The following is a 26,356-nucleotide window of genomic DNA, read 5'->3' as shown; positions in this document are numbered from 1 at the left end:
AAATTACAGCAAAAAAGTTTTAGTTTTTTTTTTGTGGAAAGTTGCTGGTATTTTTAGATTGGGGGCAAGACTTTGTCTGTTCCTCCCGACCTCCCCATGACCTGATCTGGCTTTGAATCTGCTGCTTTTCCCTATTGCTTTCAACGGGAGAAAAAGGTGTTCAGGACGTGTCTGGTGATCATGTCTATGGAGACAATTCCAATATCTCCATTCACTATTCCTTCTCCAACGTCCCACCTGATAGGTCTTCACTTGAAGCTGGAATCTGCTTTACTGCTAGCAAGACTATGAATAATAGTGAGTGAGAATACTGGGAATGATCTTAAACATCCCCTCCTTCCCAACTTCAGGACAGTTTTCAAATTTTTTGTAAAAATTCTGTTCCTTTCTTCATTGTTTTTCCCTTCCTCTTGCAAAAGTCTCTTTTTTGTTTATTTGCTTTGAGTTTTTTGGTTTGGTTTGGTTTTCTGTTAAGTGAATTAATTTTCTGAAGCAGTTGTTTCCCCTGTGATGGTGGCAATATGGCAATAGCACTTAATGCCTGCTGCTTCTCTGTGTTTCAAGAGGTGTTTGCGAAGGCCTGGAGGCTGAGGTTGGAAGGAGGGACTCGTGTTGCACCTGGAGACTCATGGCTGGAGAATGCCCCACACTTGGCTGCCTCCCTGTCTTGATGTGCAAAGCTTAGCCCAGAGTCTTTGTATGGTTGATAAAGCCCGAGTCCTGATAGGGACCTCCTGTGCTGCTGCATTAGAAGTATGCAATTAAGAGGAGTAACTTTGGGGAGGGTGTCGTGGTTTAACCCCAGCCAGCAACTAAGCACCACGCAGCCGCTCACTCACTCCCCCCCACCCAGTGGGATGGGGGAGAAAATCAGGAAAACAAGTAAAACTCCTGGGCTGAGATAAGAATGGTTTAATAGAACAGAAAAGAAGAAACTAATAATGATAATGATAACACTAATAAAATGACAGCAGTAGTAATAAAAGGATTGAAATGTACAAATGATGCGCAGGGCAATTGCTCACCACCCGCCGACCGACACCCAGCCAGTCCCTGAGCGGCGAAATCCCTGCCCCCCCCTTCCCAGTTCCTAAACTAGATGGGACGTCCCATGGTATGGAATACACCGTTGGCCAGTTTGGGTCAGGTGCCCTGGCTGGGCATGAGAAGCTGAAAAATCCTTGACTATAGTCTAAACACTACTGAGCAACAACTGAAAACATCAGTGTTATCAGCATTCTTCGCATACTGAACTCAAAACATAGCACTGCACCAGCTACTAGGAAGACAGTTAATTCTATCCCAGCTGAAACCAGGACAGAGGGAAAAGGTGAAAGGAGCAGAAAAGTTAGGATGATGGTCTGATTCAGCTGCATTGGTGCAGACACCAGCACTTCCCGTAAGCTGAGGTAAAGCTCTGCTGCCACGTGTCATCTCTAAAGAGGGGAGAGGGGCTCTCGGTTATGCAAAATGTCCCGAGGTGTCAGTGCAAGTCTTGCTTGTCTACGGACAAAAGGATCGCTGCCCTCTTTCACTTCTTCCAATCACCGTTTCCAAATTTAGACAGAATAGGCAAAGCCTTTTACGTGCCAGCTTGTGTACATGTGACCAGTGTAATTTACTGATCAGGGAAAGAGCAGGGCCACACAGTAGCAGGAAAAACAGCCAAGCAGTGGCTGCTCCAAGCTGAAATGGGAAGTACAGCAAGTGCTCTGGGGGTTCCCAGGAGCCGTTAGCATGAATACGAGTCCTGCTGCTGCACCAAGTGTAGGCTATTGACCTAGGAAGCGAAACAAGGACCCCCAGCCATGGGTTATTCACCCTGAAAAAGGGAGAGCACCTATGTAATATACCTCTTTTGGTCTTGAATGCTTCAATATCACATTTCCTCAATGTCCATTTGCTGGGTTCCATAGCTCATACTACAGAAGGCCTGAATACAACCCACCAGAAGTATACATTTGCTACTTGTATGGTAAATTAACAAACTCGCAGTAATCACTGTTTTATATTTGTTAAGAGATGCATTTTCTGGACATCAACAGATGCTGTTTTGTTTGGTTTTTTTTTTCTTTTTTTTTCTTTAAAACATTGCAGGATGGAGTTTATTTAAATCAAGGTTTCCTCTGTGTTTTCTTTTTCCCAGGGTCCAGTTGTATTGCTGTGGCCACCTTTAACAGCATCACACCAAGGGGTCCGTAATCACTGAGACTTGCCTTGCCTTTTCCAGATGTTCCTGGGTATTGGAGCAGTCAGCCCTGGGAATTCACTGTCCAGCTGAAATTTGTGTTTGTGTGCTGAAGGCAATGGATGTGATTTCCAAATTTCCTTTGCACAGTGGTGCTTACCTGTGTGATAGCTGCCTGGCTCCTCAGGAGATTTACTTTACACCTCCTCCCCCCATCCCTTGCCCTTACTTGTACAGAGCAATTGAGTAAAAAAAGGTCTTATGCAGTTGACAAAAACTGGGGTTTGTTCGCACAAATACTTGAGAAGTGTCCCTTCAGGGTGTTTATCCTGGGCTTGTTAATTAGGGGGGTAATGATGATTTCAGAGCCAGCCTCCAATCTCCTCACAAAGGTGTTGCAATTCCACTATGGAAAAGAAGATCCATTTTGCCCCAGTGCATGCTCATTATTTCACTCACCAAGATATTCCTTTTATTTCGGGGCTGATGTTAAGAAACAATACCCTTTAAGCTAATCGCTCTTGGAAAGGAGAGGCTTGCTTTACAGTCAATGACTTTGATGCCTTGGGTAGTTCAAGTAAGGATCTGCCTCTGTCTTGCCTTGATTGACAAGACCCTTTCTATAAGTTTGAGCAATTAAGCAACCCAGTAGCAGCTGCTAGGGAGATCTACTGAGCACAAAGCTGACAAAGATTGCTGTGCAGGTCTCCTGCTGCTCACTCTGACGTCCTGAAACACCATCTGCAATTTAAAGCTGAAAAAGGAGATCTGACTCCATCAAGTTAGGTGAGTGTGCTTCTGTGTTTGCTCCACGTCATGGTTCCGGCTCGTGAATAAAGCAGCAGGTTTTGCTAAACTGGCAAAGAATAAATGTTCGATTTGTTCTAAAGTTTGTCTCTTTTGCTCTCAAATATCTGCTTTAAAAAATAAGGAACTTTAGCATTTTTTTACCCTGTTGAAGCTTATTTATAAGCATACACTCATTTAATCACATGTAAGACTATAGTGTATGCATGGTGACATATATGAAGTAAACTTCATGTGCTGATCTAAAACTCTGATGTTGCAAATTGAAAACATTTGGTTTAAGAGGAGCCTAGAGACTCAAGCACCAGTCAGGCAAAAGGCAAGCCAAGCTCATTTCACTTAAGTCTGTCCAGCTGAGGACACAGGCCAAGGCACCCAAATCTGTGTGCCCCATGTAGGAGCCAACTTTCTCAAAATTAAGTGTAAAGTCTGGGGTTTCTAGGTGGACATTTTTAAATGCAATGCAAGTATATGAAGTATAAAATGGATCTTGTGGTTTAGAGCTACTTTCCAACTCTCTTTTTTTTTTGACAGTGAAAGTTTTTCCATAGAGGCTCTTCGCTGAGACAGAAAGGCAGCAAGTATCAGAGGGACTTGGCTGATGCTGGGCTGCTCAGAAGGTGTGAGGAGTTCAAGCCTCCTCTGCTCACCTTGGCCACGTTCCCCCTTGTCTAACCAGCTCTGTTCACCGGCTTAGCAGCCGTGGTTGGGTCTGAGCTGGCTGGTAGCGCAGTGTGTGCCGGAGGGACAACCAGCTTCTCCGGCTGCAGCCGGTCCAGTGCTCGGGGTATTGGTAATGGCAACCCCAATAACAGTTTTGGGAGGTGCTGAGATAATAGCACAAATTCAGGGATGCTTGGCTCCTAACATAGGCTAAAAGGGAAGTGGGATAAATCCAGAATTAAGTGCCCGGGTCAAAATGCTGGGGTTATATGCAGACCTAACCTTGGTGAATATGTGGAGCTGCAGCTGTGCTGCTTTCCCCCCGTGCAGCAAAGAAGGGAACCTGCCACCTCCCATAGATGTGCCTGACAGAGACAGAGCCCTTCCAGACTGACCCTGCCGGGACCAGGACTGTCAGGGACTTCAGCCGACAACGTGTGTGTGCGCTGAGAGAACAACCCAAGGCCTACGTGGCTATTGGGCTGGTGCAAGCTTAGGGCAACCCACATGGGATGGTCGGAAGGCACATGCTGCAAAATAAACTTGCAATAAGGAGATTTCAGTGGGTCTGAGGCACTGGCTGGTGGCTTTATCTGTTCCAGGCAAACCGCACTGCTCTGCAGGGAACATCTGCACGCTGCTGCTTTCTTTTCACTGAGACTTTCCAATTCTGGGAGCGGGTGACCCCTCATTTGTGCATCTCCCCGTCTTCTCTTGGGCTGAGTGAGGATGAGGAACAGTGTGTCTGAGGGGAGGAAGGGCTGTCCCAGCTCGACCCGAGCCTGTGCGCTTGCACTTCTTGCCTCCTGGCCCGTGCTGGCTCTCCCAGCCCTCCGCTTCTCTCCCTTCTGCCTCAGCATGAAGCTCCACGGCGCGATCCTGGGCTCTCTGCTTCTCCTGCTGCTGGCCAGCTGCGGCGGCACGCTCAAGACCTCCGCCATCGACCTGCGGACCTTCGTCGGCTGTGCCGTGCGTGAGTTCACCTTCCTGGCCAAGAAAGCCGGTTGCAGGGGGCTGCGGGTGACGACGGACGCGTGCTGGGGACGCTGCGAGACCTGGGAGGTGAGGCTGCTCCTGGGGCTGGCACCCACATCCCGGGGTGCTGCTTCCCCCCCTGCCTCAAGAAAAGCCCTCGAAGGAAGCCCCCCAAACATTAAATAGGTTGCAGCTAGCTACTAAACAGGCAAGGGCTGCGACCAGCTCCACGACCCCCTCGCTACCGCTGTCAGCAGCGTTTGCTGTCGGTTGTTCCCTCCCCCCACCCGCTGCCTCGAAGGGGGATGCACATCATGTGCTGATATTAATGAAGCACTTATGTAATACTCATTATGCAATTTGAAAGCCTCTTACAGCCTGAACACTTAAGGAGAGGAGGCCTTTATTACTTTACTGGAGAAAATTCCTTTGAGATTAAGATGGAGCTCCCAGTTGATGGGTAATATATTTTGTTCCAAAAAGCAAATCCCAAAGATGATTTCTGTTTCTAATTTGGTCCTGTTTTAAGTCACAGCCCTGTATAAATATGAAGTAGTTATGTTTTGGGGGTGCACAGGGGGAGAAAGAAAGAGCATAAGTACATCTACACACACTTCAGAGAACAAGTTTCTGGCTTTCTTCGCCTTTCTGCCACTGGAAGTCTCAAGGGGCCAGTCCCAGTTTAATTTATTCAGGGAAGCCTCGAACGACTCCAGGGGGATTTTGTCCATATGAAAACAAGGGTTCTGTGTAAGTGACCGGAGGAGGAGCCAGGGTCTGTGAGCCAGCTCTGACTGCCCTCTTTCGCTGCTTGGTGGGACGAGGGGAATGGCCGCTGGTGGCCAGATTTACCCGGTGGGATAATGTTCCTTCGAGGGACCACTTGTCGCCCAGTTCCCTCCACCCCCGAGCTCCTCTGACAGCACACACATTGCAGAATCTCTCACTGTACTGCAATACCACTGGGATGTAGTTAAGCTGAATGCATCTGTTTGTAGGCTCAGCAGCTTCTAGAAAGCACCGTGATATACTTGGATGGGGGGTTTTAGTAAGAGGGAGGGAGTCTGGATATCTTCTTGCTGAAATGTTGCATCTGTTCTTTTCCATGCCATCATTCTCGGTTCCCAGAGCAGGCTTTACACAGCACAGAGGGAAAGAAAGAAAGACTTAAAATGTCTCCTGGCTCTGTTACCTAATGCTGTTTCCTATCTTTGGAAGGGAGAGGATGACAGTGGGCTCCCATTCCTGTTTGCACTGCCCCTTCTTGGAGTCTTTGGAAAATGGGTGTCCCTGTTGAGGAAAAGCTCCCTTTTCAGAGAAAGCAATGCCGCTGCGATACCACGTGGGAGTGTGGGTTTCAGGGCCTTCAGGCTCCCATTGTCTCCTGATGGCTGAGGTCTCTGGCCAAGCTGGTTTTCCCATGAGAAACTGCAGAATTCTATGCCGGCCGCTGTGTCGAGTGCATCTCCCATGGTGTGTATCCTTTGGGCTTTGTGGAACGTGCAGCCTAACTGGGAAGACTGGCCTGGCTGAGAAAAAACCCAGCCGTTTGGCACCTGGATGCACCTCTGCTCCTAGGCAGCTCGTGCACGTGGAAGGGTTTCCAGCAGAATCCATTTTCTTTGATGGAAAAATCAATCCTTTTGGAAGAAAGCAGCTGCTTTTGGCAAACGTGCATTTGGTCGAAACACTAGTATTCTGCTGAAAACCAGCTTTTTGGATGGGCTTTTGTCTTCCGTCAAGCAGCTTTAATTGGAGCTTTATGCTTTAAACAAACAGAAACACGCACATACACCCACTCCCTTCCATGGCAGGGCTCCAAGAGGCAGGTGTTGAAGGATGTAACCTAAAAATTATTTCCATGGCCCCTTCCACCTGATCCAGTGGCTCCCCTATTTACACTAAATGCCCTTGTGGAAACTGGGACTCCAGATGTTTGTCTTGCTTCTTGCCTGAGGCCAGCATTTCTCTCCCCCGCCAGAAACCAGTGCTGGAACCGCCTTACATCGAGTCTTACCACCGTGTTTGCACCTACAACGAGACCAAGATGATGACGGTGAAGCTGCCCAAGTGTGCCCCTGACGTGGATCCCTTCTACACCTACCCGATGGCCATCCGCTGCGACTGCGACATCTGCTCCACTGCCACGACCGAATGCGAGACTGCCTGAGCTCTCCTTTCCCAGGTCAGGCCAGGAGGGGCCAAATTCTTCCCTGGCTTCACACCCCTGGTACCTCCAGCATCACAGAGGGTGTAAGTCAGTCCAGAATTTGATCTCATCCTGTATTGCTCCTAATCATTGACTTTTCCGGGCAGATGAGGCTTAATCTCCTCTCCTCATACTGTTCAAAGCATTAGTGCTGTAGAAAAGTAGTACACGGCCTTACAATAGTAAATCCTGTGGTAAAAAAAAAATGATGCAGTTTCCCTTCCTTACAGGCTTTGCACACTGTGTGACCTTTCTTCATGCACAAAGTGCACATGGGCTAAACAGTCACTGAGGGGTGGAAACAGGCCACAGAGGCATTACTGCCTCTGTAACAGCCTCTTTATTCATGTCGGGTTTTAATTCCTTCCCAGTAATGTAAATGCAATTGCCAACGTTTCTGCCACCTCACCCCCGCCATAGTTCTTACCCTGAGGTCAATCAGGAATAACAGTCAAAGAAAAGGCCTAAGGCCAATGAAATGGAAATGGGTATTTGAATTGCTACCTTGAAATTAGGGTGAATGCATACTCAGCCCTGATTCAGCAAAGTACGTAAGCTCATGATTAAGTGTTTTGCTTAATATCAGTGGACTTTTACAGTCAAGCACGTAGTTCAGTGATTTGCTTAACTGGAGCTATTCTGTTGAAAAAAAAATCTTGCCTCACAAGAGACAGTTCCTTGAAAAAAAGAGAGAAACGCATTAAATCTGTAAAACCCAAAGAGCGTATCTTCCCATCTGCTTTTGTCCAGGGATAGGAGGGGAACTGACTTCACGTAAAAACGGCGAGACTCTGCAGAGCCCAAGGAGTCTCTCCTGACAATTTCCAGAGTTAGAAGGACGAGGCCAAAACACGAGGATCGTGGTTTGGTTTCAGCGAGCCCCTGGCTGAGGTGGTGGGAAAGAGGAGGCCACAAAAGGTGTTCCCACACTTCCCTGCACTGCTCGGCTCTGCGGAGACCTGCTCCTCCCAGGATGCGCACAGAGCTGGGGGGCAGCCAGCTGTGCTCGCGGGAAAGCTGTGGGGTGGCCAGTGATGTGGCCAACGTGGGTGAGACAAGCCCAGGACGGGAAAGAGAGCAGACATGCCAAAGGATGGTTCACACCTCCTCAGACTCATTATGTACAAACTAGGGGACATCTGGGAGCTGCTGCAACACCTCCCCGGTGACCACGGCCACAGAAGTGCCTTTGTCCTCTGATTCCCACCTGCAGGAGGACAGATCCACGTTCATCCCTCATTTCTCCCCTGAACAAAATGGGAAATTATGTGAAAATAGGAAGATTTGCCAAGTGGGAGAGGCTCACAGGAGCTTACAAAACAAAGACACCTTCTCGGATAGCCATTAGGAGAGAATTGCTGCCTAGAGTAATATCTGCACCTGCCTTCCCCCCAATTAAGTGTCTTGTCTTCTGGATGCAGTCGCCTTCATTTCCTGGGATGCATGCTTGGAACTTCCCCAAGTGTCCTGCCCTCACTGAGACAGATTTAATTTAACTTGTAATTTATTAGTTGCTGTCATTTTTTTTTTTCCCGTCTGTGGAATTGTAAAAGCTGCACTGTGGTTGAGTAGGAAGGAGGCGATTTTATCACTCTGCCTTCTGTAATTCTGAATAGAGACTGCTGTGTCAAACAGCAGCAGGAGCAGGTTTCTGCTGATGGAGAGTTTAACTGCCCTTTAAAAAGACCTTGTGTTTTGTTTCAGATTGCATCTCACAATCCCTCTGATCTTGTTATTGTTCTAAGTGGTATCACAGCTATTATGGGAAACCTGCAAATTATTTTGTGTCCTTAATAAACCTCAAAATTGTAGTATGAAAGCAATTTAAAGCTACGTGTCCCTCTTTATTGATGTGTAGAGATTTCCCACGTAGAATATGTATAAGCTCCTACGAGCTCTTTGCCAGAGCTGTGAACACCTGCAAAACATCTCCTTGATGCTGATGTGAAGTCATTTCCTTCGCTGGATTTCTCTCACGGAATCCGGCTGTGCTATAGTCTCAGGGTTAGAAGTAGGGTTAGAAAGTGGCAAACTTCCTTCCTTTGCAGCCAAGGGGAAATATGGGCTGTACCCGGATATGGTGAGACAGGAGAAACCTCAGCAAGTGTTCAGAAGAAAACACTGCAGGGTGTGAAAGAGGGTTTTGACTAATGCAGTAGCAGCCAGACTGGGGGGCGGAAAAGGAAGAGTGGGAAGGATGTATCGACTGAAACCAAGCTAACGCTTCTAGATGGTCTTTTAAGGAGGTGAGTAAAAGTGAATGGAGGTGCTGTGGATTTGCTGTGGGTGACAAAAGTACAGTCAGCAGCAGAGCCCACCAACCCATTTGACTGATGCACATCCCTCTTCGTCCAGCTCTGCTGGGGTCCCACGAGTGGGCACGCAACAGTGACTTTTGAGGAGCCAGCTTCATTCCTGCTGCTGGTAATTGCAAATCTGGGTTTTTTTTCCCAGAAGTTATTATACTATGAGGTCTTCGTTCTGTTAAATTCCCAACAATTTTGATACTTGTGACCAGATCTTTTGGCTTTCACATCCTTTATGCTGCAGCTTCGATGGTACGACCTACTCAGAATTTGCAGGCAGTCAACTTATTTTTCAGAACATGAGAAGCCCCTTCCCAGGCCACCTTCATCACCTTGGGGGCATTTCAATGCTCTCTAAAGCTACAGATTTAAATCTCACCACCACACCTGTCCAAAGCAGCTAAACAGCCCTTCTGTCTTCAGTGCATAAATTTGCAAGGACTGTTTGTCACAGACGCCGTCGCATCTCACATATTATCTCTCCCTTGAAAACCCCTACTGTTTTTTTGTAGCACATCAGCTGTCCCCTTTACCTGGACACTGACCACCAGCACCAGACAAAAATCCTCACAGACTGCAACGTGGACTTCTTAAAAGTGTCATTTGCCACTGCATGTTTAATCTGGCATGACTTTCACTGCCAAAAAGCAAGGGAAGGAAATTTTGCTCTATGTGTATAAGGGGAACTTGACTTCCCTGGGAGAATTGTACTTGCAAAGCAGGGAGCGAGAGAGAAGCTCCTTTGCAAAGCCTCGCTGTTGAACCATTCACAGTTCTGCAGCCCCAGCGTGAAATACCTGCTGCAGTGAAAGGCTTTTTGCAAGAAGGGAAATGGCTGCATCTGCCTGCTCAGGAAGGGGAATGTGCAGATATGGAGAAGACATGACTGTGCAACCTGGGGGCTGTACTTGGCTCTTGGCTCCATTACAAACATGCCAGGTGAGGAGAGGCAAATCAGCGGATTTCTTTGTGCCTCAGTTTCCCCTCTGGACTCTGGGAGTGATGATATAGCTGATTTTCCCCCCGCCGGTGTGTTTTGGAGCATATAGGCTGTAAGGTCCCTTGTGATGAGTCGTATCTGTATCCTGCACAGCACTCAGCTTCTCAGGTTTGCTGTCAGTCTTGTAACCTGAACAGCAATAGTCACTGTCATGCAGTGCTTTGATTTTTCACAATACTTTCTTATTATACGAAGGTTACAAAAGCCCACTGGGTCTTGAAGTTCAGCTCCCCTCATTCCCGTGCTGCAGTTGGTGTGCCCAGCCAGACGGACCATGTCAGAAATCAGTATATTTTACCCCAGCTTCAAACCTGAGTTTCAGCAAGAGGGAGGGCAGGAAGCCTCCCCGGATACGTGTTTCCTGCACTGCCTGGATTTCTCTTTGGGGGACGGGACAGGCAGCTCCCTCCTGCTCTCATTGTACTCACATGAAAACATAGGAACCCCTGCCCTGGGTCGGAGCAAGGGGCTGTCTCACCTGATATCCTGCTGCTGACAGTAGCCAGCAGTGGATCCTCAGGGAAATATGAAAGCATCAGGGCTGTACAGAGGTATCTTTCCCTGGCTATATCCACCCAGCTTTAGCGGGCAGCAGTTTGGGAAGTTTCTGCTCTGGAGGATGCATTTGGCACCTTGTTATTATCCTCCACGCTGCTTGTTCCCGGACAGTCTGGCTGTGGAAAGTCTGGGGGCTAATACCAGCTTCCTCCAGGGGCAGGTAAATGAAATATATTCCAGGCTGCATGCTGTGCCCTCTTGAATTGTCCTGGCTTCTCTGGGGACGTATCTGTTTAGAGCAGCCAGGGATTTGGGCTGCAGTGCCTTTTTGTTAGGAATAGACCTTGCCACCCTTTGTCTTTGCTCTGTGAGTGGGTGCCCCAGGCAAGGGCTGGTTAAGCCTGCTGAGGTTCAAGAGCTGCAGGAGCATGAAAAGAGCCTTTCTCTGGCAAAAGTTGCTTTAGCCCAATCAGTGTTAAGGATGTTGTTCAGGAATGGTGGGATTTATAGTCTTAATTTGAAGACCAGACTAGCTGGCCAATGGGATTGCTTCTGGTCTTCAAACCAGTGGTAATGAAAAGCTGGGTAACAAAGGCACTATCTTTTTTTTTTCCCATTTAAATTTTTATTTTTTTTTAAAACAAGACTCACATCTCCACATTGAATCCCTGGAAGACTGGAGCCAGTCATATTCTTGATTTCAGTCCAGCATTTAAGGGCTGTCTTTCCTCATGTAACTTCTTCAGCCCCTTAAGCATTTCATTTTCTCTCCTGACTTTCCCTGTCCTGTCTGCTGGGCTGAAGGTTACACAGCTCATCATCTTCTTTGCCATCAGTAAGGGTTTATTGGAGGGTTTTGCTATCCATGTGTTAGGTTTATCAGGGAATAACAAACTCCCCTCAAAACTCTTAGTGCTCGGGCTAACGCTTTTCCTAGCTGCTTCACCAAGAGAGCTCCAGTGCCTGCAAGGCTGCTGCACGCTGTCTTCTCTCCAAAACACTTTGAATATTCACTTCAGGGAGGAAAAAATGTCCTCTTATGATGCTATGATATCACAGTGGAGACCACAGACAGTGGTGCCAAGAACACCTTATTAAAATTAAAAAAAAAAAAAAAAGAAAAGAAGTTGTATCTAAAAGAGCAACCAACCAACCACCTTAATATTGGTGGAAGATGGGAGACTAAATATCTCCAAGCCAGTCACTAAGGGATACCCTGGGACCGGAGTGAGCTGAAAGCTAAGTGCCAGCACGAAGCCAAACCTACAGGTCCCACATCTCCACCTTCCCATGTTTCCAAGCTGCAGAGAATTTGGTAAAGCAGCAGTTTCCCAGGAGGAACATGCCTGAGATGAGTAAACCTCTGTGGGATCACCTCCTGTTTGACTTTCTGCAGGTGACACTGGAAGGTGCAGGCAGTTCCAGGACCATCCAAAAGCAGCCCTATGTGTTAGTATGTGTTTCTCCTACCTGTAATGTCCCACAATATATATGGGATTAGCATCTAGAAAAAGAAACACAGCACCACACCTTCTCAAAATGATGCTATCAAAATACTTAGTAACACTTTTATTTTGTTAAAATAAACTATGTACAATAGACGATATTAATGTGCAGTTACAATATACAATAATTACATGTTTAAAAGAGGATAAGCAAAAGAGTACAGAATCATGTGCTGTAAATAGGAAACTAATACTGCTTACATGATTTTTAAACTATGCAAAACATAATTGCTGGAAAACTGAATTTCCTCGGTTTGAAATTTTATTGCTTTGACATGAATTCTGAAGGTTAATCTTTGAAAAAAGATATACCACTCACAAGTAAGTCAGACATAATGTTTTAATACTTATCCTTTGGTTTTACCAGCCCCATACTCCAGTGATATTGCACACAGCAACTTTTAAGAGAGAAAAATTCAGTTGCTCACATCAAGTAAATGACTTTTTCTTAACTTGCTAAGAACTGACAGATGATGTGTTAGGTCCTGATCTGTGCTGAGGTCATTACATCTGCTTCACAAACTCAGCTAGAATAACTCATTGCACTGTTACTTTTAAGTATTGCTGAAGCACTACGCAAAAAGAAAGGAAAGACATTTTCTGGTCTTTGTGTTCTCAGAGGAGCAGAGAATCTCTTTGCAGCGAAATGCTTGTGTTTGACAAGTGCACCAACATCATAACAGGTTAAACTGGATTCAGTTATCCTTGCACCAGAGGACAGTTCACGTCCATCTCCCCGCTCCTCTCCGCAGCCTTCTTTGAAGCCCTGCCAGTCTCAAGGTGCTGCTGAGCCCCAGGTATCCTGGTGTGACTCCAGGGAGGGACCTCCGAGCCCTTGCGCCAGGCTCACGCCATAACTTGCTGGGACAGCACGGACACCGTGCTATGCCTTGCGTTTCCCATCTGGCAACCTGGGCTCACCACCTTGGATCACTTCTGCTCATGGGGGAAGAAGACCTTGCCAGTGTCCTTCTCCTCTCACGCAGCTTTATGTTATTGCTTATTAATGAATTACTATTTACAAGTTTGGGGAAAGTTTCGGCTCATTTACTCCATACTGACAAGGCAGTTCAGTGCCTGCCAGTTCTGTAATGCAGTTAGAGCAGCTGCCTATTTTGGGGAAAAGTGTTGGGAGACACGATATGACAGTCATACTATGGATATAGCTTACACCCAAACTACTTTGACAGACATTAGACAAAAATTTCTACATGTTATCAGTACAAATAACTGCTCTGTTGGAAGATCTGGAAACTGTAGACTGGTGACAACTGTTTACTCTGAATTCATTAACCTCCAATCAAAGTCAAAATTCACCAGAGTTGGCATGAGCGAGAGCTCAAACTGATCTTTGGCAAAACCAAATGCAAAATTAAATCTGGCATCCTGAATTGGATGAGATGAAATTAAGTGACAGCAATGAGTGCAGTGTCAAACTCAGCAAAGATACCCATTTGTCTGGAATATTACACTGTTAATGTAATCATTTTCATCCTCAGCCTCAGTAGTGACTGAAACGAGGAGTTACAAATCCGTCTCCAAAGCTCAAGCTAAAGATCAGATCAGCAAAGTCTCCAGATGCCTAACTTCTTTCAGGAGTCCACATCCAGCAGCCAAAAGGTATAAAAGATTCTTGGACCTGGCTCAGCGTATCTGTGTGCTCAAAGCTTGGTCAGCCACAATAAAGGGCAGAAAAGGAGGAAACGTAAAGACTTTCAAATGCTTTCCACATTAGTCATGTGTGGACCCCATTGAAATTTTCCATTGTCTTTATGAGAATTGAAATGAAGCCAACATACAGCACCTTTGAAAATCCCACCCTAAAATTAAAGTTAGAAGCAGCAGCCAAACACTGCATTACGGTCTGCACATTCTGGAAGGGGGCGGGGAGCATGCTCAAAGCTATTTTTATTAACGTGTTTTCAAAGTTAAAGTTATTTTTCACCATTGACAGCAATTCATATGATTTTTGCTTGTTGCTCTGTGGTATATGGGTTTGTGAGCTTATTTCCCTCTTACAATGAGGTTCTGACTCTTTTTGCTATTCTGGTGGGCTTCCTCGAACTGCCCAGGAAAAATAGATTGTTGTTTATATGTTTCTGAAAGTTTTAACTGAAACAAAGAAAAGAGAATTTAAAGATTTTTTTTCATCCTACTTATGGGCATCCCCTTAACATCTTAAAATGAAATTTAAGTTTTAGGATCAAACAGACTAATTGTGGCTCTGGGCCCTGATTTTGCAGCTCTCCCCCAAAGCAGAAGTGTAGATGCTATTCTATTGCATTCATTACTTCCAATCAGTGTTTTTGTCCCAATTTTTCAACGCAGAATTATTTCTATTTGTGTTTTGTTTTGATATGTGAAGACAGCTGAGATCACAAGCCACTACCGAAATCAGTGGGAGGCTTTTTCCTGCTTTCAGAGGGTCTTTATTCACTAAGAGGAAAATAAACATTTATAGTAGTGATTTGTCTTCATTTTTACACAGAGCTCAAAAGTGTCTAGAAGTTATCTGACATAGGTCACTCCATGCTCACCTCCTGTCACAGCAGATGCTCCTCCAGTCCTATAGAGTTGTGAACCAAGAAAATGCTGTTATTTCCAGATTTGTTTTTTTTATGTAGGATAAAACACATTACAAATCCTTTTCAGGGAAAAGGAAAATACAGGGAGAAAGGCGTGTACAGCCAGATTCCTGCATTCTACCTGTTTATTGAACAAATGGTTCCTGGGCCAACATGAGCATACGCTGATTGCTTTGCTGGAGAAGACAAATGTGCTTTTAAACAAGCCTGGCTTGAGACAGATTGATGCCATTGCAATTTATTTTTAATTCAGATGAAGTTTCAGTATGGTGAATCAAGAAGTATTTGCTGTGCCACTTGGGAAAAAAAGCTACAGAAAAGGTCACGGACTGTAAGCAAGCTATGTTAGCAAACATGCATCTTTCATGTCTGAATTAGAGGGACATTTTTCTAAGGACATGGCAGCGTGCATGGTGAAAATACATCTGCTAGACACATATCATTTGTGTAATTGGCTACTGCATCACTCGCTGTGTATGAAGCTGGGTGTGATGAGGGGAGGCAGCAACAGAAATTGTTTGCAAGAACTTCTGCAACCTTTTCCAAGCTCCCATAAAGGGTTCTCAAATTGGGTCTCTGGAGTCTTGGGACAATATCTTGGATGGGATCTTGACAGCTTGCTGTCAATGGGAAGTGAAGCCCATGCATCCTTGTCAACAGACAGTCACCGGTAGGGAAAAGTTTGTTCCCTGTTGCTCTCTGTTTGCTACAGTGATTTTCCCACCCTTGGGGTGGGTTTTTAGCCACTTGCCTAGAGTTGCGTTGCAGCCATTGTTCCTGGGGGAGTCCTGCTTGGTTTGTGTAGCAGCATGCCCAAGGCTTGTCTCCTTTCCCAACTCATTTCTTGGTTCCTTAGAGATGGCAGATAACAGAGAGAGTGTGGTGCTGAGCATGACAGAACACCAGGTGATTTGTACAGTGTGCGGGGAATGGGAAATCACTGCTTTTTGGGGAACACAGGCCACTAGAGCACTAGAGCAGCTAGAAGAGGTTTTCTTATACATTAACTACAAGGGCTGGTCACCAATGGCCATAAACCAGCCTCCCTCATTTACAGGAATGGTATAATTGGGATTGAATGAGACATGAGGAAGTTAGAGACAATTTCTTGTGAAGTAAGATGCTCTTCAGTATGAGGAAGACTGCCAAAATCTGGCTCCTTAATAAAAGAATTTGGAATAACTTTATTGCATACTAAGATGCAGCGCTATATTTAATTCTATGTTTATTTTGAACTGAAGCAGTGCTTTGAAAGAGAAAAAAGGTGAGAAAGATTAATGACAGCTGCTCAGATGATTGTTTTGATTGTCATGCTGGACTCGGAGCGAATTCTGCAGTTCCCACCAGCAAGAAGAAGAATTGCATCAGGACCAGCATGTGTGGAAATCGAGGGAAAGATTCACATCATGCCGAATTCAAGGCAATGCGAGGCAAGAGCTTGTAGATGTTTGTTCTTCATAAGCTACATACTACTGTAACAGTAGATATTTACAGGGCAGAGAGAGAAGGTCTGGGAGCATTTGGTATGTAGGACAACCAGGGGGAGCTCATCTTGAGAACTTCTCCCCACCACTCCTGGAGGATATAAGTACCTGGGACTTCTTATACTCGGTTGAACAAATGCTCCTGGATGGACCTGTGTGGTAGAGCCTTGTTTCTGCATTCTGCTCAACTTTTCTGAGCTCTGGGAGGCACAGGACAGACTGTGGGAGTCTTTGTGGGACCTCCTTCAGGTCCTGCTGGAAGTGGTGATATAGCACAGGATTGCCCCAGTTCCACTGGCCTGGTGTTTTAGCAGCACTCTGAAGGGCAGAGGCATCTGTAGGTTGTTTTAATGTGATAACAACTCTCTAATGTCTTGAGATATCTCTCTAATACCTAATATCTCTAATATGTCCTTGCAGGAGTTTGCATGAAAACCCTTTGGGAACTCTGAAACTACAACTGCGGGTTAACAACTCCTGGTAGAACATTAAGGTTTCAGAAGAGGCCAAAGGAGATGGGTTTTACAGGATCTAGCAGATTTCTTGTAAGCTGTGAGTGCTTTTGAAATGATAGCAGAATATTAGCAAAGGCAGCTCTGTCAGGAAAGGTTTTGACGTCAGTTGCATTAAGAGGACATTGTCAAATAAGTTCCTGGGATGGTTTATAGCCTTTACGACTCTCCTAACCGTGTTCCTTTGAAGGTGAAATTGGGGTCTGATTTCTAGCTCATCTTACAGTGAGAAACCCCATCTCCTTTCACCTGGCAATCCTTTATTGATTTTCCTTTCTTGTAACTAATGGTCCTCGAAAATAACTCGAAGTTTATATCTGTTGCCTTATGCCTGTGCTTGCACTGTGTCTGGTGTTTTGATATTTCTGAAAATAAGCTTTGCTGCCTGTTCACACACCATCTGCTGGCTTTTAGAAAAGGTATAAGGTATGACTTGCCAGATAATCAATGACTCTCCTTACATCTGCCTACAACCCCTTTCTAAAGCCTATTGGCCTGTGCTATTCCTGCCTCCCCAAAATAATAGTGTAACAGGGCAGATCCTTGAGTAAGTGCCACATTGCATGGATAAGTGTGTGTACATAACCTAACACAGGAATAATGTTTATGGGACCTGCATTAACCGTGGCTATTTTTAAAACATTTATTTTTGTTGGAAGAGAAATTACAAACAAATGGAGTGCAGAGGCCATTTCTCAGTGGATTGTGACCACCCTCCCTTGCAGCTCCCAGTTGTCAGATTTTGGACACAATCAGCTTGAAAAACTTGAAATTTTACTGCCTCACAAATGTGATGTCCTTGGTTTTGTAAGTGCAGATAAAACCTTGGTTAGTCTTAACATTTTTTGTATGCATATGAATAATTTTCTATCTGCTTTTGCTGCTATGCAATGATTTGTGCAAGGTGCTGCAGTTGAATACATTAGGACAGTAGCATTTGAGCTTCTACATCACCATATATTTTTTAGTTAATTTTACTCAAACCACTGCATTTATGTTAATGCCACAACTTCCTATTTGATTTATGATTTTATATGCCTATCCTATGCCATCCCATTAGCATTAATAGACACCCCTGATATGCGGTGGCACACAAAAATATCATTTTATTATTTGTGGCTTTCTCTGAGGCATGCCGGGAATGCTATACTGCACTTTTCCAGTGTGCTCATTATTTTATGATAAGCTCAGCTGTCAGTCTGGTTTTCTATTTCCTGTGTATTTTGTGAAGCTCTAAGAATATCTGGCAGCTCCAACCTGAGTGTTTGCACTGCGCTTCAGCTAAAACAGACTTCACTTACTTTAACCAGAGACTTGTATATAGGCTAGCGCTCTACAGCAACCTACGTGAGCTAAAACTAAGTAATCATCCTATTTTATTTCCACTGAAGTAAATGGCAGCACAGCGAAGGTCTAATTTTCTCTGAAATCTGTTGAAAGCTTTTTGTTTGTTCATTTCAGTGGCCTTCCAGTCATGTTGTAAGCCAACAAACATTACCTAAGTATTTCTTAATTTAATCCACTCCTAGTTTTCCTCGTACTCCCCTAATACCTCTTTACACACTATAGTTCAGCTGATTACCGGTGTCCCCGATGTGCGAATACTCACTGCTCGCCCGGGGACAGCAGCACAGCCTCTGCGGCACGACATGAACTCCTTCACCGGGCTTCAGCACTGTCCTCCCTCTGAGCTGTGCTTTATCGGCCAGTCCATGTGAAGCAAATGTCTGGGACATAATAAAACCAAATATAAAATATGAGCAAAGAATGCCAGCAGTGAAGAAATCTTCCTTTTGTCTGTCTTTGATTTAGCACAACTTCGTTTTCATCCATGCTTGTGTGCAGCGGGAAAGAGGTGGTGGGTGAAAGCTGGCTGGGTAACAGCAACAGGGCGTTCGCCTCGAATTTGATTGCTTTTGTCAGAGAGAACTGTTGATTTCTACCTGGAAACATTTTGGAGTGTCGGAGCTGGTTTCTGTAGGCGTCCATGGTAAACTGAATTTATGCTAAAGGAGGAGCTCGGATCCATAAGCCTCAGTGACTGCAGGATTGGGCACTGCATCATGCTTGTCCCCTTCTCTGCCCAAGGGTGCTGTTCCTATAGTCCTGCTGAAGTCCCTAATGGCTCTGAGTAACACCAGGCCTATAATTCACCACTAATCATGAGTTTTTCTGGTTGCATGTGTGTACTCAGCCGTGCTGCTGTGCTTCTGAAGAGGAGCGGGCTGGCAGTCCCCTGGCATGGGGTACGGGGGGGTGCAGGGCACGTGTCCCTGGGCTGCGAGGGTGCACTGCTGTTACTTGCTTATGACTAACACTTCTGGAAACACTGACTGCAGACACCGCTTTTGTGAGGAGTTACAGCGGAGGTCTTCAAATCTATATTTGCTGGCACTGTGATTTTCTGCTTGGGGAATGAAATCCGTTACAAGACAATCTCGTGGCATTGCCAGGGTACCCGAAGGCAGATGCAAGTAACAAGACGCCCTTCGAGTTCACCTCTGAGCATCTGTGTTGCTGTGATATGCAAAAGTACAGGCTCCCTGGAGAGGCTTTAGTGAAAAGGCACGCTTTCTTCAACAGCAAGGAGAGCTAACAGGCAGCTTCCCTTCCCTTAAGGTCTGGAATTCCCATCTCTGTGCTGTCTGCTGTAGCCCATCATCTGCGACTCGTGTGAAAGTTCACCCCCCAGGACTGCAGCCACGCTGCAACTTAAAACAGCACTCACAGTAATGAAGATGGAAAAAATGGGAGCAAAGAAAGTAGTGAATGGGAGGAGGGAGGCTACAATAAATCAACGTGTTTCCAACTCCACTTTGGTGAGTGTTTTTACATGAGATACCCCATGAAAAAAATAATCTTAAGGCAATTGGACCACCTTAAAGCACTTGAAGTGAGTATGACCTTTGGCTTTTTGGTTTTTGCTATTTTTGGCTGCTGGGTGAGATGTAGAAATCCAGCTGATCTATAAGGTAAATTTTCAGTTGCCATGGCAATGTCTCTCGTTCATGTTCTCAGTTTGGAAGGGAGATTGTTCCGTGCTGCTATTTCATGTCTAGGGCAATATTCTTTGGTGGCAGAATTTCTTTGTTTCAGTACATTAATGCTACAACTTTGTTCTTCCTTTCCCAGCTTATGGAAACATGGCTCAGCCTGAACATTCCCCTGTAAAAATACAGTTATTTGCATTTTTTTGTTGTAAGAACATTCCTTAAGTCTGGAGGTAAATGTTGATTCATTTTGATAGCTTGGGTGCAGCAACATCCTGACGCTGTGAAGTTTCACCATTAAGTGAAAAACTGGAATCACTCCACCTTTGCTTCCACGTGGTCTGAACAAACTAAAGTATATCCTGAACTAGTGAGTCTTAGAAAAGAAAAGTAATTTAAAAGTATATCCTACCTATAGTGTATATCTTACATATTAGATTTCTACAGATCTCCATGTGCTTTCAGTCAGTTCAGATTCAATTCCTAAGTACTGAAAATTCCTAATTTTGATCAATTCTTGCTTAAGGCCACAAATGGAGTTTCACTTGTTTCTTTTACCACCTTTAGTTCTTTGTTTTTCCACATGGCACCTTCACCTTATTCCTAAGGTGAGGAGTCAAGCAGGAGCAGGCATCCTGGTTTCTGTTGGTTCAGTGCAGTCTGCAGTAGTAGGAACAGGCTGCATACAGCTCTGGAGGGTTAGGAAAGCACATAGACATGAGTTGGCCTAGTGTGATACAGCTGGGAGGTTTCACAGAATGGAGGGCTCCTATATTTGGGTAAGAAGGACCCCTTTCTGGTCATGTTCCCCATTTCAGTTGCATGTGACCTTCATTGCCTTTCTAACCTGCTTGGTTTCATTGAACTCATCTCGTTTTTCTTTTTAAGTGACTTCACACAAGGGTGCAGCAACTGTGGCACTTTGCACAACGCTTCTTCTTCTTCTTGGGGTGGAAAATGGTCAGGATCGCTTCATCGAAGACAGTCTTAAGGCCTTTCTGCGTGAGGGCTGAGCATTCCAGATAGCACTGTGCTCCGATCTGAAAGAGAAGAGAGAAAACGTGAGTACTCTCTCCTGGGAGACACAGAGCGACCCTGTTCCAGCATCATTTTATGTGCAGACGTGTCGTGCCACAGAGGGAAGCCCAGACCTTCAGAAAGGGGGTCAGGTCTTTGCTCTGTTTTGTATCTGGCTGCCTATGACATTAAGGGGCAAGCTCAGGTGGTCATCCTGAGCGAGGGAGCAGGGATGGGCATCACCACCAGTATCTCACCATGAGGGTTTAATGGGGAGCAGGAATTCCCTGCACCACCCTCCAGAGAGGGAGAGGGGCTGCACCTGTGTTCGAGTGCTGGACCAGGAGCTTGGGCTCCTTTCTGTGCAGCTGGGGAGGGTTTCAAAAAGATGCTGGGTTGTTAGCTGAACCCCTTCATATACTTGGCTCTTCTCCCCTGACCTGTCACTCTTGTGTCCTGCCTCCTGCAACGCCAGGGAGCTGCTACCTGGGGGAACTGGGAAGCATCATCTTGAGACGGGAGTCTCTTGGGGGTGCTGATATGACACAACACACAAAGTAGCCTAGGAAAGCAGCCTCAGCTTATTCAGCGACCTTGTTGCTTATTCAGTGTATTCTGCTAATGGATGCTTTCATTGGCCTTTGAGGGCCAGAGCCTGTAGCAACACCTGCAGCATGTAAAGTGGAAATGGCTGGGGTCTAGCTGCCTGCATTTCACAGCCTGGGGAGCGCTTTTATCCCCCTGCCTTCCTAGGAGAAAGGTGCAATAGCACAGAAACCTTGAGACGTCCTTCTCTCCTGCTTGAAGTGCAATGGATAAGTGAGAATCAAGTTGTCTGTGCTTTTGTAAGGGGTAGGGATGAGTTTGGAAGGAGATGCTGTAGAGAAGGATTTGCTACATACACCTTCTGGCAGAAGCCTGAACAAGAAACACTTGACTGAGGTAAAGTAGGCAGTAAAACCTGGTTTGCTGTCTGTTTGCCACCTGCTGCCCTCTGTACCTTGCTGCTTTGCTTAGAGCTTAATTGGGTATTTCAGCAGAACAGCAGGCTCAGGAGCCACAACCTGTGTCTGGGTCCAGCCTGTTTGAACAGAAGCTTTAATCTCTGGATAGGACCAACCGAAGCACCCTGGAAGAGTTCACCCTGAATGAACCAAACCCAGTGGAAAGCTGTGATCAATCGATTTCCTCGGACCTCAGGAAAAGCTATTACCTCCTTTGCTAGCTTCACTCCGTGCTCGTAGGTGAGTGGTTTCTCCTTCATGTAAAGCAGCCGAGCCAAAGTTTTGGGATCATCCCGGAGATCAATCTAACAGAAAACACACAAACCCTGTGCTCAGTACCACCTTGTGTAATTCTTGAGACAGATATTCATAGCTTTACAAACCCACAGTCATGTCCTCACATAAGGGCATCTGTCCTCCCAGCCTCAGCTGATACTTCAGAGATGAATTGCACATATATTTTCCTTTTCTCTCCTTGTTTCTTCTTTCTGTTTAACATGAATCAGTTCTCACTGGTGGGTTATTGGGTCACAGCTCGGAGAGCTGCGGTACAGTAAAGTACAATGGCTCTCACAATGGGTCTTGGAAGGTGTCGGTGGAAGCCTGAGCCACTTTGGAAGGGGAGGCTGCTGCAACCCTGCGCTGCATCACCCCTAAAACACCCTGACAGGCCAGACAGATGCAGCTCAGTCTGACTGACTTGAAACAAAATCCTTTATTTCCATGGAAAACATCAAAGTGAAGCATTCTGGCATTTCAAACCCATCCATTTTTCAGAGTGTATGCTCCAAAGGGTAATACTTTTATTTTAAAATGAGTGTTTTAGATTATTCCAGTGTAGAAAACAAAGCCAGTGTTTGAATGATTGGACTTTTCTATGGCATGAAGATTTTGGTTTTGACCAGAATTTGATCTGTTTCTCTAACTTGGCTTAGGTTACTGTCCAGTGTTCGGACATTTTCCAGACTCTTATCCTTACTTCTCACAGTCTCTAGCCACTCTGTCTTGGAAACAAACCGATGTTTAAGGCATTTTTATTTGATTGATAGATTCATAGATTTTAAGGCCAAAATAAAGTGGTTTGATCGTTTAGTCTAACATCCACTATAACACAAGCAGGATGGTGAGTCACTAATTGCAATGTTGATGTAAAGCATGGGGGACGCTATTTCCTTCCCACGTCTCTAAGTCATTTGGTTAATTATTCCCATTTTTAAAATTTAGTTTGAAATTTAGCTTCTGCTTCTAAAAGCAGACTTTGATGGATTTTTTCCCCCTCACTAAAGGCCCGTCAGAAACCTTTTCTCCCTATAGATATTTATGCCTCGTTGCCACACTAATATACATTTGAACAAAAAGATGGGATGAGTTTTGCCAGTCCTGACTAGCACGATAGGACATCTGCATGTTGGTTTCCATTCCCAGTCCCTGAGCTTTCCTCTAACTTTCCAGGAAAGTCTGGCTGCATTTCACATAAGAAATTCAATAGGAAACCTTTCCACAGAGCTCATCCTCCAGCCCCCCTTGAGGTGGAGTAGGAGCCCCCTCACGCTGAAGACCCCCGCGATGGCTGGAGAAGCATTACCTGTGTTCCTATGAGGACGTAAGGCACGTTGGGCATGCAGACTTTGAGCTCGGGCACCCACTCCTCCTGGACGTTGTGGTACGAGGCGGGGTTCACCACTGAGAAGCAGATCAAGAACACGTCCGTGTTGGGGTAGGACAGGGGTCTCAGCTGGTTGTAGTCCTCCTGCCAGGGGGAAAACAGCAAGCGTGTTACGGGGTGGGGGATAACTGCCGATGGGGGCATCACGTTGGCTCTTGATGAACTACTCAACACTGTCCCTCCGTGCTCACGAACGGTTATAACCTCTGGGGAGCTGCTGAGGGGGAAATCACCCCTCGTGGGCCAGGGGTGCTGTTTTGTCAGCGTCTTTACCCAAAAGAGCTAACACGTTTTGTTTGTGTGTGTATTATCTGTGGTGATGCTGGTGTAGAGGGTAATGCTAAACAGCGGCCATCGCTGGTGGTGTAATAAAAATTGATCTTGGGGCTGCGTGTACCAGCCTCAGCCCTCCAACAATGTGATACCATCCTGGGAAGTATTATTTGACTGTCACCACTAGCTAATATTTGCTGGTGACACACATCTCTATGGGCTTTTCTGTTAATATTACGGGCTTTCTATTCCCTAGTAGGCATTAGAGACATGACCATATACAATAAATAGGGTCTCCGGGCTATTTGGTGCCATCACAGTTATGTATGGTATGCAGTAATGTGTCAGTCAGCAGAAGACACTCATCTTGAAAGCACAAAGCAGATCAAATCCAGCCTGCAGTGGCTGGGTAAATCACTGGGGGTGATTTAGTGTTTCCACAGGCCCTGGACAGGGGAAGGAAAGATGTTTTTTCTATGGCCTAGTTGTGAAGAAGGTGAATTTTCAAACAGCTCAAAGCGCAGCTGTGTTATGTCATGAGCTGGCTGTGATAGTTGAGTTTCAAGGAATAATTTAGGTCTGTTTTCAGGCTTGAGATGTTGAGAGTGAGCAGAGGTTTTTTAAGCCATGTGAAAGGGATAGACTTGCTCTCTCTGATAGTGAGAGCATATGTAGCTGTGCCTGGTGGGTACTTTTCGATGAAACCTGTTAGAAAATTTCAGTGCAATGGAACAGATCCTTTTAGAGAGGATACACCTGTTCTAAAGGCTTTTTTGAGGGGTCCAGAGTTAAAAAGGGGGAAAGAAACACAAATCTGGAGTGTAGGAAATAATAATACATGTTGCTGTCAAGTCTGACTGAGACGTAGGTCTTCGGTTTATAGTTTATGCATTCTGGGCAAGCCTCAAATCTCTGCAGTATGGTTGCTTTTGGTTATAACTGTATGAAAACTCAACTAGTGCAGTTTTGCTTTGCAGGTACTGGAATAGTTAATAACTCAATGAAAAGGCGTGGTGGTGGGGGCGTTAAGATGTCCAGGCACTGTTGCTTAGACTTGAGAACATCTGAGGTAGGGAAAATCTACATTAGGGGCAGGAGCGATGCAAGTTGCTATCTGTCCTGCAGGAGAAACTGATGCAGGACTATATCACTGTGGGCCCAGATTAGATGGTGTCTTAATTCAGCCTTGCTTCTGTCTTGCTTTGGTTGTGGCAACAAATGAGAGGGCTTAGTTATAAGTTGAGACTGGTAAATCTTCTTTCTGAAGTCTTTCGTTCACTGAGTATGCAGTGATAAGATGACACAGACTATTTCTGAATTGACACTAGTTTCTGAAAAATACTAATGGATTATGTAAAAACAGTCTGCTCCAATCTTTTCTAAACAAAAAAACTTAATTATTTATTCTGAAAGGAAGTATGAGGCCAAATTTAGCTCTGTTTCATTAAAAAGAAGTTTAAAGAAACATCCTAAACAACAAACAGAATGTTTGGTTTTGTCTAACTGAATGTTCATTGTCCCAAACCCACTTAACAGGAAGCGTAAATTCCCAGTTACCACTTCCAGCCCCACAGCCACAGTATTTGGGGTAAAGCCAGAGTATTTGTCAACTGACCTATGTCTTTCCAGTATCATAAAAAGTATTGATCTGAAGGAGGATTTACAAGACTAAAGGAGTTGTTTGGACATATCAGCCCCCAAGAAAGAGTGGATTCTCCACAGCTGGGGAATAACAGGAAAAAACCCTCAGAGGTGTTTGTGGGAACATCAGTGATACAGGTGATGAAGAGGCAAAGTTGGTGGGAGGAGATTTATATGAGGCTCTGGAGATGATGCCCAGCTCCCAGCAGATGAGTTAATAGAGTCAAAGTGGATGCCAAGATGATGGGAGCAATGGCATTATAGAGACAGATGAATTTTATGGGGATGCTGTGGGATAGAAAGGCCTGACCTGATTATGGGACATTATTTTAACCCAGAAAATTAAATCTGAGATTGTATTTATGCCACAGTCGACATGGTCTGATACTAGGTGCTTGGCAAAGGCCTCTTCTGTGTTTTTGGTTTAATTGCTGCAAATCAGCCTCCTAAAACAGCCACGCGGTGGCAGCAAGCCCTCGAGGAATCGTTATTTAGGATTTTTGGAACGAGATTGGCTAAATATAAGCACTTTCAATATTCCAGATATGCATATTTAGAGGGGCTGGAACTTACTGTACCATTAAAATTACAAACTAAAAGCCACGAGTGCTCTGCCTGGTGGTGACAGCTACAGGAGTGTGCATTTAATTTTGTTTTGCCTGTTCCTTCGGAGCCCCTAGAAAATCCTTTTTCAGGAGGAGCGTTCCAGATTTGTGTTAGCAGCACAGAGCATTATATAAATTGTAAGGAGGGACAGCCACACATCATGTCGCAGAGGTGTCGTCTCCCATCAGGGCACGTGGAAGCTTGCATGGACGTGTTAAAGCACAAGCACTAATGTCATGGGTAAGAGTTGATCTGGACTCCTGTACATGCCTGTGTCTGTGGGCTGGCAAAAGCCTCCAAACCACATCGGACAAGGACCCTATCTCTGTTTGTACCTGCTCTCCAGGAGAAGGCTATAAAACCTTGCAATGGACCATTATGAGATATGGCACATCAGGATCTTTTCTCATTCGGAGATGGTTGAAGT

The 26,356-nt window shown here is 45.4% G+C and overlaps 2 protein-coding genes across 3 annotated transcripts in view; one reads left to right on the top strand and one right to left on the bottom strand.

The window, feature by feature from the left end:
- Positions 1-4,516: 4,516 nt before the first annotated feature.
- On the top strand, positions 4,517-6,803 carry GPHB5 (glycoprotein hormone subunit beta 5). The gene is made up of 2 exons (XM_075031047.1): positions 4,517-4,720; positions 6,615-6,803. The coding sequence occupies exons 1-2, from the start codon at positions 4,517-4,519 to the stop codon at positions 6,801-6,803; spliced, it is 393 nt and encodes a 130-aa protein (XP_074887148.1).
- A 5,383-nt stretch (positions 6,804-12,186) lies between these two features.
- The window catches only part of RHOJ (ras homolog family member J), a 61,970-nt gene continuing 47,800 nt past the window's right edge, over positions 12,187-26,356 (bottom strand). Inside the window, exons 3-6 of one of the 2 annotated variants that reach the window (XR_012650625.1) lie at positions 23,329-23,493; positions 21,953-22,048; positions 18,676-20,762; positions 12,187-18,459 (exon numbers count right to left, since the gene is read on the bottom strand). Coding sequence is in view for 1 of the 2 variants with exons in the window: in XM_075029627.1 (XP_074885728.1) it covers positions 20,616-20,762; positions 21,953-22,048; positions 23,329-23,493 (408 nt within the window). In the remaining variant the exon portion in view is untranslated. Of the gene's footprint in view, positions 20,763-21,952; positions 22,049-23,328; positions 23,494-26,356 lie in introns of both variants that reach the window. The other variant, XM_075029627.1, reaches the window with a different exon arrangement.

The sequence above is a fragment of the Buteo buteo genome, chromosome 6 (genome assembly GCF_964188355.1).
Source record: "Buteo buteo chromosome 6, bButBut1.hap1.1, whole genome shotgun sequence".
In the NCBI taxonomy this organism is placed as follows: domain Eukaryota; kingdom Metazoa; phylum Chordata; class Aves; order Accipitriformes; family Accipitridae; genus Buteo; species Buteo buteo.
Note: the sequence above shows the minus strand (reverse complement) of the source record. Positions and strands in the feature narration are given on the sequence as shown.